This window comes from Protopterus annectens, chromosome 12.part0 (genome assembly GCF_019279795.1).
Source record: "Protopterus annectens isolate FY-2018-M chromosome 12.part0, PAN1.0, whole genome shotgun sequence".
Classification (NCBI taxonomy): Eukaryota; Metazoa; Chordata; order Ceratodontiformes; family Protopteridae; genus Protopterus; species Protopterus annectens.
In genome coordinates this window covers 383055256-383074910 of record NC_056746.1, presented here as the reverse complement: position 1 = coordinate 383074910, position 19655 = coordinate 383055256, and the positions used below count along the sequence as shown (strand labels likewise).

Genomic DNA, 19655 nt, shown 5'->3' with positions numbered 1-19655 from the left:
CTTCTAGCGGCGGTAATTGCTGTTAAAAAGATTGCCTTCAAGATAAGAACTTTAGTGAACATGAGGAGACTGGTTCAAAGGGGGGGGGGTGAGGTCAAGGACAATAATACCAAATTGAGGTCCCACAGAGGAGGAGGTTTTCTTAAGGGAGGCCTTAGAAGAAAAGTACCCCTGAGAAAGGCTTTGCATAATCTGAGACATGATGTTCAACCCCATGTCTCCGACATGGTAATTTGAAATAGCAGCTAGTTGCACTCTTACTATGGCTGCTGCGGTCAAGAATCGCAGATACAGGAGCTGTAAAGGGATCTATGTTGTTTCTGTCTGCCCAATAAGAAAACCTCTTCCATTTATTTGCATAAAGTTTCCTAGTTGTATTCTTGTGTGATGAAACCAGAATGTGCTTTACTGTCAGTGATAAATCTTGAAGCCTGGCTAAGACTGGAAGTGGAGTAACCAAGCTGTCAGCTTGAGATTTTGAAGGGAGGGGTGGAGCATTTCTGTCTGAGTTAGGAGGTCTGACACTGGGTCCAGGATCCAGGGCTCCTCCAGAAGATGGGGCCATAGGAAGGGAAACCATATTTGTCAAGGCTAGCAATGAGAATTAGCTTGTGACTCAACGACTTGGCTTTCTGGAGTACCTTGGGTATTAACGGAAATGGGGGAAAGGCATATAGAAGTCCCGGGGGCCACTCATGCTCAACTGCATCCCTTGATGACTCCCCTGGAGGGTTGACTAGGGCAAAGTAGCTGCTGCATTTGGTGTTGATGGACGTGGCCAATAGATCGCAGCAAGACTGGCCCCACTTGCGAAAAGTTTTATTCGCAATCTTTTGATTCAGAGGCCTCTTGTGAGGCATAAGGATCACTCTACTCAACCTGTCTGCCATTACATTGGATTTCCCCGAGATATGCGTTGCAGTCAGAAAATGTTGAGAAGAAATTGCCCATTGCCATACCCTTTGAGCCTCCCAACATAGGGTGTAGGATTTGGTTCCCCCTTACTTGTTGATGTACCATACCACTGACGTATTGTCTGAATTGCGATATTACCTGTCTGTAGAGAGCTGTGGAATGCTTGCAATGCCAGAAGCACTGCCCTCATCTCTAGGACATTTATGTGCAAGTGGTACTCGTGTTCCTGCCAAGTCCCTCGGACCATCTGTCCCAGGTAATGCCCCCCCCCCTATCTAGGAAGCATCCGTGGTCACTGTGGCTATGGGATGGGGAAGTACAAATGGTCTGCCTATAGTTACCTGGTCGGAGTGAAGCTACCATTGTAGGTCCTTCTTGCAGGTGTTCGTGATGAGAATTTTGTGAGGCTTGGCCAATTCCTCCATATACCACTGGGCAAAAAGAAGCCACTGTAATATTCTCATGTGTAGATGTGCCAATCGAACTAATGTGATTGTCACTGCCATTGAACCTAGGACTTTGAGGACAAATTTGACTTGTACTTTTTTCTTCTTGATTAGTATGGAGACTTGGTGGGTGTAGCATCTGTACTCGTTCGTGAGGCAGATGTTTTATGTGTTTCACTGTTGCAGTCATCACATTTGGGTTATCTGCCTGCAGGTAGCCCTCAGCTGGCCTGAATGCCAGAGTCTTGGGATTTCTGTTGGATGCTGTCGCTTCTTTCATGACGTCAGGGGTATAAAACATGCAGCTGACGGGATTACATCAGTCTTTATTGCTGTGCGGTGCCCGAAGCAGAAGCAGTTCGCAAGTGCCGGTCGTCCGACTCCTGAAATTTTCTTTTTCGAGTTTCAGACCTGAAGTCTTCAGAAAGATAAGTACCCCGTTTGGGATCCTTTTTTCTTGCTTTAACCGATGTCAGAAAAAAATAATAATGGTCTTGCCTGTGGAAAGCAAATACCTCAGAGATTTTCATTCTCACTGCGTCTCCTGTTTAGGCCCACACCACAAGGTCCCTCGCTGTCGGCCCACACCACAAGGTCCCTCGCTGTCGGTTTTGTGCCTTGTTCAATGCCTGAACTATTCATCGTCAGGCTATTTTTGTAGCTAAATACTTTCGTTCTCTATCTCCGTACTCTGAAATAGCTTCATTAAGACATTCGACTACCGATCTTCCAAGAAAGTATAAGGATAAAGACAGAGACAGACCGCATAGGTCCAAAACTGCCACCAACACTTCTCTTAAACTAGTCGCCAGTCCACCGGTACTCAGTGAGGCGCTTTTGCAGCCCCTGATACCCACTTCTACAGATTCGCAGGCCTCTGCTGAGACCCATTCAGAGTCCGGTATGCCGTGAGATGTTTCTTCGACTGTGGAACCTGTGGATATCTCTACCTTGGATGGGTCCAGAGCCGCTGTGCAGGCACCGGCTTCTGAGGGTGTATTCAGGCCTACGGATTTTCATATTAAACCGATGACTTTGTTTCAAACTAAAAATATCGAATTCCTCAGGCCTAAAGCTCACACTACGCCTAGAAAACCGACAACCAAAGCACATTCTCAAGCCTACATGCCTCAAACACAAATGATTAGAATGGCTGAAGACCTTATTACCTTAATTAGGGGAAGTCAGCCTTCCCTCTCTGAGACCAAGAACTGATTTTCCTTTGATGTCCTTCAAGGATGCATCTGCAGTCATCACGTATGGGTTGTCCTGCCTCAGGCAGCCCTTCGGTCAGCTGGATTCCAAAGTCTGGGTCCGGCGTCGGCTGACGTCGCCCCTTCCCCGACGTCAGAGCGCCTGGGGTATAAGAGCGTCAGCCGACACCATCTTCCTCAGTCTTTCTTGCCACGTGGTGCCCGAAGCAGAAGCAGTTCTCAAGTGCCGGTCGGCCAGCTCCTGTAATTCAGCTACCGAAGACTTCAAAAGCTAAGTACCCCGTTGGGGACTCTTTCTTGCCTCAGCCGATGTCAGATAAAGTTAATAATTGTTTAACTTGTGGGAAACAAATACCTCATAAGGATTTCCACTCTTACTGCCTCCCCTGCCTAGGCCCAGACCATGACGTCTCGGCCTGCTCAGCCTGTGCTTCCTTCAACAGACGTACACTTAGACGTCGGGCGGAGTTCTCAGAGGAATTTTTTGGGGCTAGTTTTTCATACAAAATGCCGTCGGAGACTCAGACTTCACATTTAAAAAAGAAACGGAAGGACAAGGACCAACACACGCGGGCTGCGGTTTTGGCTGAAACCACGGCCAGGCCTACCGCGAGTGTCTCGGTCTCGGCTGAAACCGAGTTCTTGGTACTTCCGGCACCCGAAACCGCTCAACCGACAACCTCGGCCCTGGAGGCCCCTGCTGAGTCGGTTATTGAATTTCCTTCAGAAACTGGTGTCTTGGAAACTTCCGACACCATTCCTCTAGACAAAACTACTCCAGCACGTGGTGCAGCTAGGCCTCCTGCATCCATGTCCATAAAGGCATTCACCAGGGCTAAAGTTGCTTAACATACAAAAGCTATGCCTCCCAGGGTTATTCCTCAGGGACCCTCTACAAGTTCACAGATTCTTACTTTAGCAGAGGACCTTATTTCCTTGATTAGGGGATCTCAACCTTATCCAGACAGGGGCTCTCAACCTCCTCTAGACAAAAGGCCCAGGGTTGAGCCCTCTGATCCCCACTCCTCAGAGGAGGCCTCTGATGGCTCTGCTCTCTCGGACTACCAGGAGGAGGCTTTTTCGGCCTGCGAGGATTCTGATGCAGAGGAATCCATCCCCTCGGCCTCCCCTCCTGAAGAGCTATCCTTCGGTGAGACCCTTCACACCATGAGAGAGCATTTCAGATGGCAGGGCCAAGAATTTTCTGATTCCAGGAAAAGATTAAGAACTTTTCTGCATTTACCTCATCATAGACCTTTGGCTATTCCTCCTGTTTTGAATGTCATTGATGATTTGTACTCTGAGTCTAGCATAACCCCTGACACTCTTCCCCCGGCCCCTGTCAAACCCGATAGGTACTACAGGGTCCCGGACTCGCATCATTTTCTTTACAAGGCCCACTCTGTTGATCCAGAAACTATTTCCCAGGACCCTAAAGGGGTTGCAGCTGCCACCTCTAAAAATCCACTCCCCTCTGAAAGGGAGTCCAGGGCTTTAGAGAGATGGGGTAAAAAAGTGTATACTTCTGCTACTCTTTCTAGGAGGGCATTAAATTGTCAATTTCATATGATACAGTACCAAGAGTATTTGTTAGATGAATTGCATAAGAAACTGTCTTCACCTAAACCCCTAGATCGCAAATCTCTACAGGATCTGGTACATAACTCCCAGCAGGTTAGTAACCATTTCTTACAATGTGGTTATGATGCATTGGAAGCTTCATGTAGGTCAGCTACGACAGGTGCAGTCATACATAGGCATGCTTGGCTGAAGGAACAATCTCTGCCAGACCATGTTAAAGCTAAGCTTCTGGATGCTCCCCTGGAAAAGCAAAAGTTATTTGGCTCCACTGCTCAGGAGGTCTTAAGGTTGAGGAAAAGGCAAAATCTGTACAAACAGTTAAAGATTTTCTACAAGTCCAACCACCAAGATTCAGCAGAAATTGGCCTGCCAAGAATTGGTCCTTTCCGGACACAGAAAGATTTCAGAGAGGCAAGTACAGGCGTGCCAGAGGTAGAGGGCAAGCTAGAGGCTCTTACAGAGGGCGTCAATGGCAGCCTCCCAACCAGAGAGGTAGTGCAGGACCTACAACTGTTGCACAAGGACAGACTCAATGACTTTGCTTTGACTCCGCCAACCAGGGCTCAATTAGAAGCACCTTTGGGCGGAAAGCTTTCTTTATTCTCAGACAATTGGTACACTATTACAAGAGACAAATGGACACTGCAAATAATAGACAGAGGATACAGGTTCCATTTTCACACATTGCCAAAAAGAAAAGGCATGCCAGACCTGCCACCAAATCAAAGGGCAGAGGCTTTGAAACAAATCTCCAACTTAATGCAAATGAAAGCTATAGAAAAGGTTCCTCTTTCAGATCAAGGCCAAGGATTTTATTCCAGACTATTCCTTGTTCCAAGAAAAGAAAATCAATGGAGGCCTATTCTCAACTTGTCCGCACTGAATACTTATCTCATTGTGCCAAAATTCAAAATGCTGACTCTACAGCAACTCCTTCCCATGCTGGGCAAGGGGTCTTGGCTGGTGACTCTAGACCTCAAGGAGGCATACCTGCATGTCCCTATCAGACAAAGTTGCAGAAGACACCTCAGATTTCTTGCAGGCTCAGAGCATTATCAATTCTCAGCATTGCCCTTTGGCTTATCTACTGCGCCCAGAGTATTCACGAAATGCCTGGCATCAGTAATTGCACACTGCAGACTTCAGGGGATTCAAATATACCCATATCTGGACGACTGCCTTATACAAGCGGACAGCCAACAAACTTTGGTAAAGGACTTGAATTATGCCATCCACCTACTGCAGGCATTGGGATATACAGTCAACTTTCACAAATCAAGGCTTGTTCCATCCCAAAGAATAACTTTTCTGGGTGCGGATTTAGACACAACCACCCAAATGGCTTTTCTCACAGAAGAAAAACAAAGACAACTACCAGATTACTTCAAGAATCTGACAAGCCAAACTCAGCTGACTGCAAGGAAAATCCTGCAGGCCCTGGGTTACATGGCATCTTGCATTCTTCTCATTCCCCAAGCAAGGCTGCATATGAGGAAACTACAATGGTACCTAAGGAGTTTATGGACTCAGCACAGCCACAGCTTAGAAACTTTGATCCCACTCATTCCATTTCTCCAAAAGGAATTTCTGTGGTGGGCTCAAGCAAGCCAATCAAACAGGGGTCTGCCCTTCAGCAAGCCAATAGCCAGCCAAACTATTACAACGGATGCTTCAGACCACGGTTGGGGAGCACACATGGAGGGCAGATGTATTCAAGGACTATGGGCACAAAGGGAGCTACGCATGCACATAAACCAAAAGGAAATGCTGGCAGTGATGCATGCAATCGAGGCCTTCAAACTCTTTCTGCATCAAGGCCACCTGCTAATAAGGACAGACAACACCACAGTTATGTGGTACATAAACAAGCAAGGAGGAACCCATTCCTACCCTCTTTGCAGACTGGCAATGACTCTATGGGAACTTTCCTTGAAACTCAATATAGACCTGCAATCCCAGTTTGTGCCAGGAAAAGACAATATACTGGCGGACAGCTTAAGCAGAAATATCATGGATGCACATGAATGGATGTTGCACCCAGACATCTTCCTATAGATAACACAATCATGGGGAAGGCCAGACATAGATCTTTTTGCCTCCCCCACAATCATCAGCTGAAGAAATTCTGCTCAAGGACATACCACCCACAAGCATGGAAAGTGGACGCCCTATCTTTCAGCTGGAGAACCCTAACAGTTTATGCATTTCCACCTCTTCCATTAATGACCAAGGTCTTACTGAAGATCAGGACAGAGCAGCCAAATGTGATTCTGACAGCTCCGGACTGGCCAAGACAGCACTGGTACCCACTGTTAAAGAGCATGCCACACACGAAACCATGGCCTCTTCCTCAATGGCCACTTCTCCTGACACAGCACAATTACAAAACTCTGCATTCCAACCTGAAAACCTTGCGACTAACAGCCTGGAAAATACCTTGACTCCTCCTCAGGATAAGCTATCCAAGAGAGTGAAGGATATCATCATGGAAGCGCGCAGGCCTTCCACAAGAAAGGCATATTCAGCAAAATAGAAAAGATTTCACATTTGGAACACCACAAAGGGCCTAGATGCGACAGTGATGAACATGCCACATATCCTGGAATACTTGGCAGAAATGCTCCACAATGGCCTGTCTTACTCTTCCATTAAAATTCATGCTTCAGCAATTTCAGCAGAGTACAATACTGATCCACCTGTTTTTTCTCATCCTCTCCTAAGACAGTTTCTAAGAGGAATTAAAAACATCAATCCTCCAAGGAAACCTCCAGTGCCTACTTGGGACCTTAACTTCGTGTTGGAAAAACTAACTCTGCCTCCCTTTGAACCAGCAGCATCTGCAGAACTACAGTTCCTGTCTTGGAAGACCGCCTTCCTTCTGGCCATAACCTCAGCAAGAAGAGTATCTGAGTTACAGGCCCTCATGGCAGTACAGCCATTTCTTATTTTTCATCAGGACAGAGTCTCATTGAGAACCAGTCCTTCATTTATGCCAAAGGTGGTATCCAGGGTCTCATTAAACCAAGCTATTCACCTGCCTACCTTCTTTCCAAATCCACAAAACAAAGGGGAGAAACTTCTGCACACCCTGGACATACACAGACAGTTGCGCTACTACTTGGACAGAATGAAAAGCTACAGAAAAACTGACCAGCTGTTGGTAGCATATGCTGCTGGTGCACAAGGAAAAGCAATTTCCAAACAGACAATTTCAAAATGGATAGGGAATTGCATTCGTTTCTGTTATTCCTTCCATGGGAAAACTGTGCCAGCTAACATTAGACCTCATTCCACCAGAGCCACAGCCACCTCCACAGCCTTCTTAAGAGGGGTGGCTACCAAGGACATTTTAGAAGCTGCTACATGGAGCTCCGTTCATACATTTTCCAAGCATTACAATTTACCTTTATTTTCCAGATCCAGAGCAGGCTTTGCTACGGCAGTCCTGCAGGGCATTTTAGCCACACCATCCTTTACATAGATCCTCCACCCCCAGATTAGCTATGGTATTCTACCCATATGTGATGACTGCAGATGCATCCTTGAAGGACATAGTACAGTTTTGTACCTACCATAAATGTAGATGTCTGATAGGTATGCATCTGCAGTCAGGTTTACCCTCCCTCCTTCCCCTCTTTGGTATTTATTAGGTACTTTTCCCTCTCATAGCTAGCTGGGGTTATCTATTATGGTGTATTTGTTGTATATATGTATATATATATATATATTTCTGTGCATGTTTTTAAATTTATTGCATTTATCCAAATTTAGCCTTCCTTTGAGGGCACCTGGCATCTGGGGCAAGAAACACTGAGGAAGATGGCGTCGGCTGACGCTTTTATACCCCAGGCGCTCTGGCATCAGGGAAGGGGCGACGTCAGCCGACGCTGGACCCTGACTTTGGAATCCGGCCGACCGAAGGGCTGCCTGAGGCAGGACAACCCATATGTGATGACTGCAGATGCATACCTCTCGGACATCTACATTTATGGTAGGTACAAAACTATACTATTCTTCTGATCAGGAATCTGATATCTCTGTTCTTTCTGACTACCAGGATTTACCCTTATCTACTTATGAGGATTCTGATGCAGAGGATTCCATTCCCTCTGCTTCCCCTCCAAAGGATTTTTCTTTTAGTGAAACCTTGCATACCCTTAGGAAACATTTCCCCTGGGAAAGCCAGGACTATTCACAGTCCAAAGAGAGACTTGGGGAATTCTTAAACCTGCCTCAGCACAGGCCTCTAACTATACCCCCTGTTCTGGAGATTGTAGATGTTTTCCTGGAATCCAGCCTTACCCCAGACAATTTGCCTCCAAGCTCCCTGGAAACCAGACAGGTACTGTAGAGTACCTGACTCTCACAAATTCCTCTTTAAGAATCCTATTGCAGATCCAGAGATAATTTCCCAAGGACCTAAAAGCATTAAGGCTACTACTGCCAAGAATCCTACCCCTTCTGACAGGGATTTTAGGGCTTTAGACAGATGGGGTAAGAAGGTATATACCTCTAGTACTCTGGCCATTAGGGCTTTAAATTGCCAGTCTTCTATGTTAAAGTGTCACCAACACATTATGGGACTACTTAAACAGAAAATTGTTGATTCCTGACCATGCTGAACTCAAAGATTTTCAAGAGTTAAATGTATTCTGCTGACCAAGTTGGTAAACATACTTTGCAGTGTGGTTTTGATGCTTTAGAAGCATTTTGCAGAGCTGCTGTCACTGGGTCTGTACTTAGAAGGCATGCTTGGCTTAAGGAACAAAACTTGCCAGATCATGTTAAGGCTAAATTACTGGATGCACCCTTAAACCAAGACCGCCTTTTTGGCAACAAAGCGGAAGAAGTTCTCAAAAGAATGGTGGGAAATGCATCTATGCAAATTGTTAAAGATTTCTTACAAGTGCAGCCACCTATATTCAGTAGGCACTGGCCTTCAAAGTACTGGTCCTTTCCAGTCCCTTCCAGGCCTTCTCAGTCCAAACTCAGGAGCAGCAAACCACCAAGCCTTCAGTCTCGCGCTATGCACAGATCTAAGCAGTGGGGGGCTCCCACTTCCAACGCAGGGTGTAGTAAGCCACCCCCTTATGGAATACATTGCACAATGACTTATCCTTAACTCTTCCAAGCCTTGCTCAACTACTTGCACCTTTAAAAGGAAAGCTCGCCCTGCATGCAAAAAACTGGGAATTCATTACCCAAGACAAATGGGTTTTAAACATAGTTTCCCTAGGATACAGATTCCACTTCCACTCTCTCCTGTCCCCAAGTGGATGGCCAGACCTCCCCCCAAACAGTGGGTGGAGGCCCAAAAACAAGTTCTCTCTCTCCTCAGCATCAAGGCTATTCAACCTGTCCGAGCAAAACAAAGGGGTCAAGGTTTCTATTCAAGACTGTTCCTGGTTCCCAGAAAAGAAAACTGCTGGCGTCCTATCCTGGACCTGTCTATCCTCAACACCTTTCTGGTGGTTCCAAAATTCAAAATGCTAACTCTTCAACAGCTTCTTCCTATGCTAGCAAAGGATGCCTGGCTGGCAACCCTAGACTTAAAAGAAGCTCATTTGCACATCCAGTAGTAAGGGAGTCTCACAGGAAATGCCTACGCTTCATGGCAGGCTCCATGCACTTTCAGTTCTCTGCACTTCCCTTTGGCTTATCTACTGTGCCCAGGGTGTTCACAAAGTGCCTAGCTCCAGCCATTGCATTTTGCAGGCAGAGAAATATTCAGATTTTCCCATATTTGGATGATTGCCTGATTCAGGCAGAGAGTCAGGACTTGCTATTACAGCACCTGTCATTTAACTTCACTGGGGTACACCATCAATGAGAAGAAGTCACACCTAGTACCCTGCCAACAGATTATATTCCTGGGAGCAAGCTTGAACACAACTTCCCAGATGGCATTCCTCACTCCAGAGAAACAAGTTTATTTGACAACCTACTGGCCAGGAAAATCCTGCAAGCCCTGGGGTTCGTGGCCTCTTGCATTCTGTTAATTCCATATGCAAGACTGCATATGAGGACACTTCAGTGGTATCAAAAATGCCTATGGTGTCAGCATTCTCAGGACCTGGAAACAATGATTCCTATCAGCCCTTTCCTAAGGGTAAAGTTCCTTTGGTGGGCAGAGGCCTGTAACCACAACAAGGGACTCCCTTTCACTATACCTCCTGCAGCCCAAACCCTAACAAACTCATCAGACTATGCATGGGGGGGCTCACATGGCAGGGCAGTGCATTCAGGGCAAATGGAACCCAATGCAGATGCACCTGCATATCAATCAAAAAGGAATGTTAGCCATACAGAATGTTCTGACAGCCTTCAAAGACCTTATTCTTCCAGGACAACTATTGCTAAAGACAGACACCACCACAGTTATGTGGTACATAAACAAGCAGGGGGGAACCTATTCCTACCCACTCTGCAGACTAGCCATGGCTCTGTGGAACACAGCCTTGAGCAGCCATGTGAACCTACAAGCTCAGTTCCTACCAGGCAAACTAAATTCACTGGCAGATGACTTAAGCAGAAGTCTCATGGACCCAAACAAATGGAAACTGGAACCCAAAATATTCAAGCTCTTGAGGAACAAATGGGGGACTCCAGAGGTATACCTGTTTACCTCCCCTCAGAACCACCAATTGAAAATTTACTGCGCCAGAACTCCCCACTGCCAAGCTTGGAAAGTGGATGCCCTGTCCTTTACCTGGCAAGGCCTCTCAGTTTATGCCTTCCCCCCTCTACCTCTCCTCTCAAAGGTCCTGCTAAAGATCAAAGAGGACAAGCCAAGGACAATTCTGATTGCACCGGACTGGCCACACCAGTACTGGTACCCCGTTTTGCACAGTCTGACAGTGTTACAACCATGGCACCTGCCTCAGACTCCTTCCCTGCTGTCCTAGCAGGCAGGCCAGATTCTACACCCTCAGCTTCAAACCCTGAACCTTGCAGCCTGGCTATAATACCCTGAGCTCACCTTTAGCAACCCTCAGTAAGCAGGTGCTGGATGTCATTCTTGAGGCAAGGAGGCCTAGTACTAGAAAATCATATTCAGAAAAGTGGAAAAGATACTGTTCCTGGAGCCAGTCTCAAGGGGTGGGCACAACGATGCCCAGCTTACCTCATATTCTAGAATATTTAACAGAAATGTTTCACAAGGGCCTATCTTTCTCATCAGTTAAGATTCATGCCTCAGCCATATCAGCACATTACAATACTGAGCCACCCCTCTTCTGTCATCCACTGCTAAAACAATCCCTTAGAGGGGCAAAAAATGCAAGACCCCCCCCCCAGGAGAGCTCCCACTCCAGCCTGGGACCTAAATTTTGTGTTGGATAAACTTACAGTTCCCCCCTTTGAACCAGCTGCTACAGCAGAGTTGAAATGTCTTCCTTGGAGAACAGCTTTACTTCTGGCCATCACTTCTGCAAGAAGAGTGTCTGAACTGCAGGCCCTTATGGCAGTGGAACCCTTCATTATCTTCTATGCGGACAGGGTTTCCCTCAGGACTAATCCATCATTTATGCCCAAGGTGTTATCTAGTGCGACTCTGAGCCAGTCCATTCATTTCCCTACCTTTTCCCCCTAATTCCCAGAATAAAGGGGACAAAATATTGCATTCCCTGGATGTGCACATACAGTTTAGATTCTATCTGGACAGGACTAAGCCTCTCAGAAAATTTGACCAGCTGCTAGTCAGCTTTGTTGTAGAGGCAGAGGAGGGCCATTTCAAAGCAAACCATTTCCTAATGGCTAGCACATTACACCCATTTCTGCTACAAGCACCATGGAAAACCTACACCACAGGGGATAAGAATACATTCCACCAGGGCTGCATCTACCTCTACTGCATTTCTCAGAGGAGTCCCTACTAGGGACATCCTTAGAGCAGCAACCTGGAGCTCTGTACATACTTTCACCAAGCATTACCACCTGCCTATCTTTTTTAAATCCAGAGCTGGATTTGTCACAGCAGTTTTACAGGGCCTCACTGGTAGCCCTAATGCTGCTTAACTGCCTCCACCCTTCCTTAGCTTTGGGAATCAACCCAAATGTGATGACTGCAGCAGTGAAACATGAAGAACATAGTACAGTTGTGTACACTCTTCATAAATGTAGATGTTCGAGTGTATTCACTGTTGCAGTCCTGGTTACCCTCCCTCCAGTCCCCCTGACTTCTCTTTACTTTTATCTATCTTTTTTGTTTGGCATACTTTATATCATGTGTATTTGCTTTTTGCTGGGGGTGTTCCATACCATGTAATTGCTTCCTGTTGTGGGGGCACCTGACATCTGGGGCAAGAAAAACTGATGTAATGGCGTCAGCTGCATGTTTTTATACCCCTGACCTGTCATCATGGAAGAAGTGACAGCATCTGACGCAGAAATCCCAAGACTCTGGTATTCAGGCCAGCTGAGGGCTACCTGCAGGCAGATGACCCAAATGTGATGACTGCAACAGTGAAGACACTCTAACATCTACATTTATGGTAAGTGTACACAACTGTACTTTTTGCCACCATATTTCTTGTGTCTAAGTCTGCCCTTATAAAGGTAATATGCTGAGATGGCAACAAGGCAGATTTTCCTAAGTTTACCGTAATAACCAGCTGAGAGCAGCGATGAATGGTGGAGTCTCTTGTTCTGGTTAGTAGATACACTGTGGTGGCGGTCAGGAGCCAGTCGTCTTAAGTATGGAAACACCTGGACTCCCTGATGCCTCAGGTGAGCCGTAACTACTGCAGTACACTTTGTAAACACTCTGGGGGCTGTAGTGAGACCAAAGGGAAGAGCTCTGAACTGGTAATGACTGGCTCCCAGCAGGAAGCGCAGATACCATTTGGATCGCCTGTCCATCTTTATATGGTAGTACGGATCCTGAAGATCTATCGAGCACATCCAATTGTCTTGTCCCAAAAAAAGGAGTATAGACTGCAGTGTTACTATCCAGAACTTCGTCTTTTTGACTGGCTTGTTTAATCTGCTGAGATCTAGAATTGGTCTCCAGTCCCCTTGTCTTTTTCGGAACTAAAAAGAACCTTGAGTAAATTCTGGATCCGACTTGGTTTGCGGGGACTTCTTGGACGGCTTTTTTCTTAGCAACCTTTGGATCTCTAGGGTTGCTTTGATCCCTTTGACTAGGTGGAATGTCTAGGACGGACTTTGACAGGAGTGGTGAATGGGAGAAAGGAATTTTGTATCCTCTGGATATGATGGACTGTACCCATTGGTCTTGAGTTATAGTATAGTCAGGCTTTCAGTTACAGTGATAATCTCCCCCGACTGCCTCCAGAGGTGGGCCTCCTTTCAGGAACACTGGAAGGGTCAACCCAAGAACTTCTCTGTCACCCTGGCTCTGCGGACCCCCTCTGCCGGATGGGCGGCATCTTCCGTTATTTCCCCCCTCTGCCCTGGGGGAAGTATCACCACAAGTGTCTGGCGAGGCTCCTTTGGATTTCTGGAACCACATATTTCCACTTTTCTGGCCCTTGGGATAGGGTTTTGTTTGGGTGAAAAAAATGTACTCCCACAGCTCACTCCTGGTTAGGGTCTCTTTCACTTTTGGCCCGAACAGGGACGAGCTGTCAAAAGGGGCATCAATAAAGGAAGACTTGAAGGGTTCAGCAAAATCACAAAGACGCATCCAGGAATGTCTCCTCAGAGCTATTCCTGTACCTGCTGCCCTACTTGCTCCATGAGCTGCATAGGAAATGAGGCGCATGGATGAGTTAGTAGTAGAGGTTAAGGTCGCAAGTTGAGAGTTAATTTTGTCAGATAACCCCTGAGCTGTAGCACCTTGTAGGGTATCTCCTAACTCCTTAAGGAGATTCCTCTGCAAGCGACTAAAATGGGATAGGTAGTTCAGCGACCCAAGGGTAAAGGCTGCTGAAGAAAATATACACTTCCCGTATCTGTTCATCGTACGAGGTTCCTTATTCGGTGGCAGGTGGACAGATGCAGAAGTTTCAGTGAATTCCTTCTTAGTGGCCACCACGACCATAGCATCTACTGGGACTCCTTTTGTTAGAAACTGTTTTTCGTCTGGGGCTGTGATAAATTTCTTTGGCCTCCTCGGAACTGGCTCCACAGACTCTGGAGAGCCCCATTCCTTCTGACTGACCACACCCAGCAGCTAGTCAAAAGGCAGAGACACCCAAGAGGTGGAGAGTCGAGAACCAAATGCCTCCAGGCACACCGACTCATCCTCGGAGGGGGAAAGGTCTTTCCAGCCACCTCTCTGTTTCAGGATCTCTAAGATGTCTGAAAATGAGACATCCTTAGAGGGTGACCGTGGGGACTCTTCCGTGTCAGTGTCAGACGTGACAGACTCTGGAGTCTGTGTTTCCTGTTACACGTTCTCTTCCGAGGGACCTCTTTGGGGGGATGTTCCCGAGAGGTTTCGGAAGAGAGGCCTTTGCCCATTGGGGAGTCCTGGGGCATTGGTTATCTACACAGGGATTGGAGGAGTGATGTAGAGGTCGACACTGTGCCCTTGGGGGGAAGAGTAGCTGTAACCACGGGTGGAGCAGTCTCAGAGGATAAGCACACTCCTCATCACCTCGAAGGCACCCAGATCCGGAGCAGAGAGAGACTCCCAGTCCGAGGAGCCAGATCTCCCCCGAACCAAGGACGAGGACTCCGAGGCAGATGTGGGCACCGAACTGACCTTTGCCGAAGCTCCGAGTGGAAGTCTCCGATCCGACAAGGGTCCGGTCCTACTCTCCCCTTGGAGCCAACAAGGGAATTTCAGCCCCCAGGCCCTTCGACAGAAGACTATCAAAGTGATTGGAGCTGACACCGGCGCCGAAACTTCTGGAGCGGACTTCAGAACCAAAGGTTTCACCACAAGGACTTCCAGGCACTCTGGCTCTGAACTAAACTGAATCGGAGGAAGAACCGAAGGAAAAGACACTACTTGAGTCGGCTTCACGACTTTCTGGGCTGGACTGGAAAGAATTTTTGGCAAGGCCGGTATATGAAGCAACTTTCTCACCACTAGGTCCACATCATCATCGAAAGGCTCTGAGAGGAACGAGAGGAATGGGAGGACTTATGGCTACCAGCCATAGATTGAAGCAAGGGAGACTGTGGCACCGACCAAATTAGTTCCACTGACTTTGACCGGCTCTTTACTACTTGACGGCTCCAAAGACACAGGTGGAGCCGAAGTAGATTTTTGTCTGTTGGAACCGCTAAGTATCTCTTCTGAAGAAATAGGTTGGTCATGTCTCTTCGACTCCGAGCACAGAGCCAAAGAAGTTTTTGGAGTTTTGTCGACTATTTTTGAAGACTGACTGCCTTCAACTACCATATCAAAGGGTCCCTTCAATAAACCCCTGAGAATACTTTTGTTTTTCCTTTCCTTTCCTGCAGGACCCTGGAAATGAACCCATGACGGATCGAACAGGAGTCCTGCAGGTGGACGGCACCGAGACAGTACACACAGCTGGTGTGACCGTCAGTAAGAGACATTTTCTGTGTGCACGAGTCACACTTTTTTTTTTTAATCCTGACTGCTTAACTTTAGTCATCCTGACTAACAAAAGGCACTAAAGTCAAGAAAAAAAAACTATTTTGGTAACAAACACAGTTCCAACACCACTTCACAATAAAGCAAGGATAATAAAAGGCTTTAATATATATATATATATATATATATATATATATATATATATATATATATATATATATATATATATAGATATATATATATATATATGTATATATATATATATATATATATATATAGATATATATAGATATATATATATAGATATATATATATATAGATATATAGATATATAGGTATAGATATATAGATATATAGGTATAGATATATATATAGATATATAGATACATAGATATATATATATATATATATATATATATATATATATATATATATATATTTTTTTTTTTTTTTCTTTTCTTTTTAGGAAGACAGGTGTAGGGAAGTTAGAAAAAAGAGGAGGGTCTCTAACTTAAAACGACGCACTCCCCTAAATGAGATGCCTCTAACTTAAACAGCAAAACGGGAAGAGGAAAAAGGGAGGAGGAAATCTGCTAACTAAAACGGATTCCTCTGGGCAGAGCCAAGCAGGCCTTAAGAAGGAAGGAGGAGTTCAAGTTAATTCAATAAACAGGGATAGAAAGAAAGACATGCTGAAAAGGGGTAACTGCGTCGTGGAAAGGAAATAAGCAGTTAGAAAATTATTGTTAACCACAATGAAATACACAAAAGAAGTCACTTAGCCGGAGCCAGGGAAGAGCAATCCCGAAGCTGCAAGTGGCAAACGAGATCTGGGGAACAGCCGCTAGGCATCATGGGATATAGTGTAGCCTCAAGCCAGTGAGAGCTCTCGAGCTTTAGTATGCGGCCAAGTTGGAACCGACCAAACCCAACCAGCAAGAATGAAGGCGAGATAGGACCACATAACATTCTATATTTCTCCATGTAGCTCTTGAGATGTTTTTTGGTGCATTGAGTGTTACCCATAAGGTTTTGTTAGTTGCAAGCTCGTAGGCATTTTCCAATCCTTTAACGGGCAACAGTGGCCAGGTTTCTTGTTATTGAGTGGGAAACATCACCTCTGCATGTGAAGGAGTAAGTGAGAGAAGGGTTACTTGTTGCACAATAAAATTAGCGAGTGTTAGGTTAAACAATAATGTAACAGTTTTCTTGGGGGCTGCAGGTAATAAAAACGTTGCACTCAGGTTTACACATTTCTAAACTAGTGTCAAGACAATGAGGAAAATAAAGGTGACATTAGAAGGAAATGTGCATTGTGAAAAGAAACTGCCATCTGGGATTGAAAAAAAAGAGCTTTTGAACACCACTGATTCATGTACATCAAATTATCAAGTGCAAGAAGATCTAGCATCTTTCAGTCTCACCCCAACCTGCTGTGTTTTGTGTAAGCATTCAGACATAGGAGTTGGGTATAATGGCCATCGACAAGACAAATTGCTCAAACATTACAAAGGGAATATGTCATTGTAATCCTAGTCAAAGTCTAATCCTTGCTCAGCTTTAATAACCAAACAGATCTGCTGTAAGGACTGATTTACACAGAAAGAAAAGTGCAAGACCACTTGCTTAAATGCACACCCAGCTAGTACTGTGAGATTTGCCAGTTTAGCAAATTGACGAATACCTTATTCCTGTTTTCACACTGCTAAGCTACACTTGCACACTTTGCAATACAGCATTGTCGCATCATTTTGAGGCTTGCCTTTTGTGTGCGAGACTTCAGTTACTGGATACAGTAATTTAGTTTGTTTGACCTTCATCTTATGTGTGTACTGCATGCCTCTCAACTGCCCAGTTTTTCACAGAATATCCAGAGTTTTGCCTCTTATTTTTCATTGATTTCTCATAAAACTTTGTTTTTTCTTGAAAAACCATTGAGGTTTGAAGTAAAAAAACGACTAGACATTGAGTTTCAGATTCCATACCCTTCAGAAAAACCATGTTGTTCAACACCTTTTATTCTGTCAACTATATTTAACAACTCTCGCTATGGGCCGCTGCCCCCACCCCCATTTTTTATAGCTTTGTCCAGATTTCTTGCTTTGAGAGGTTGAGGTGTGATGTACTCTGCTTCTTTGATGATTATATGCTGAATGTGTGTACTAAAGGAAGCATGCATCACTTTAGTTATGTAGCTTCTGAATCTAATTTTAAAATGGGTTTATGTATCATATGCGTATTGTGACCTACTTGTTTAATGCAATTTTTTACATACTTGTTTATGTGGTCTGCTGTCTTAATTCATGAAAATGGCATTTGTTAATGTCAGTAAACATGTTTCATTGACTCAATAGCAGTTTTTCTCTGTAATTGTAGTAGTGCAGAAATTTCCAGATCTCTCAAGACTTTTGAAAATCTAATATGGCATTTCATGTTAATTTAGCAAATGTTACTGCAGATGTCAAAACCAGAGTCAGAATTAGTTCCTTGTACATACAAGTGAAGAAATCTATATACTGAATGTTTTTTTTTTCCTGACCAGGCCTTTAATTGTATTTACATAGCTAGTGGTGTTTTGCTTCACTGCCTCTGCAGTGTGTTATCTTAACTACTTTGTTTTCTCATAACAGAGAAAGCAAAGAGCTGGCAGATTTTGCACGTTTACATCCCACTGGCTGCACAGCAAACGGTCTAAACTCCAACTTAATGGTGACTGCAGCATCCGCCCTGGCTGGTTCAGGGCGCTGGCCCTTGGATTCTGCTTCCCACCTCACAGCACACCCCTGGATACCTAGAACTGGTAGTCCTTCCATCTGGTTAACAGGTCATCCCTATGGTAAGTAAAAGTTGATATATGTGATTTTATATATATTGAACAAATAGCAGAATGAGCCTATATTAACCCAAGCATATGAACATATTGTGCTCCTGAATACAACTTTAGTTGAAAATGGGAGTTTGAGAGCAAACGGGAAATGTCTGAAGTCCTCCATTTATGCACTCCCACTATGGTGTTATGCAGGGTTGTTTGTCTTTTCGTATTTTCCCAGTTAGGGGTCGCCACTGCGGAACTCCGGTCCGCTAATGATTGGCAGTAGATTTTTATTTTTATGGTGCCGAGTTGCCAGCCAGACGCCCAACCTTCAGCGAAGGCACGCCCATTCACGCATGTCTTTCGGAGGTCACTCGACTGTGGGGAGGACATTGCAGACTCTACACAGAATGAAGGGTGGAGGTGGATTATTTTTATCTGGAGTTGCTTTTAATGGAGGTAAACTACTCTCAGTTTTATATTTCAGTAGAAACCGCTGTCTGCTTATGTTTTTTGAGAAGTGGTCTACAGGACTCAAGTCAGTACTGTAGTTCTTTAAGCCCTTGAAAGATATTTTCCAAGTGTTTAAGCTGGGGAAAAAAAAAACTTTTTGTGTGTTCTGCAGATTTTTGTAGGTGCACCAGACAAAAAAGTCTAGGTAATGAAACTTTGTCAGTGCGACTAAAAACTTCTTTTGCTTCCACAGGTTTAGGTCATACGTCCTTACACCAGGGTCTGGCTCCTGGTTTTCCTCCAAGTATGGCTGGTTCTCTGTCCTCTGCTTATCAATTTGCACGGGATCCTCAGTCTGGACAACTCCTGGTTATTCCAACAGAACATCTTCCACACTTTGGTAAGCTGGGTTCAGATTTACAGGTTAAGTAAGCCTTCACTGTATTTACTGCACTACCCCAAGACATATACTAGTGGGCGTTTCTTTAAGAAGTTGGATTCTCATTTTAAGCACTTTTGGTGTGACCTCCTTTCCCTGGTGAGGAAAGAATTTCTACCTGCAGTGGTTCATCTAGGTGTTCCATGGGGGATATTATACATCTTTGCTTCCGGGGGTCATAAGTAGTTACTAGACATGCAGTCCAGGACACCATTTAGGAGCCCAGCCTAAATTCCCAGTATTGCCCAGGAACACTGTCTAAGTAACTTGCTCAAGGTCATCCAGTAGGCAAGTGAAGGATGAGGGAATCAAACCCTGTATC

General features: G+C 45.2%; 1 protein-coding gene across 1 annotated transcript in view; it reads left to right on the top strand.

Moving 5' to 3' along the window:
* The window catches only part of TNRC18 (trinucleotide repeat containing 18), a 725141-nt gene that overhangs the window by 121039 nt on the left and 584447 nt on the right, over nucleotides 1-19655 (top strand). The window contains exons 4-5 of the mRNA XM_044088920.1: nucleotides 18260-18465; nucleotides 19148-19294. Of these exons, the coding sequence (XP_043944855.1) occupies nucleotides 18260-18465; nucleotides 19148-19294 (353 nt within the window). The remainder of the gene's footprint in view (nucleotides 1-18259; nucleotides 18466-19147; nucleotides 19295-19655) is intronic.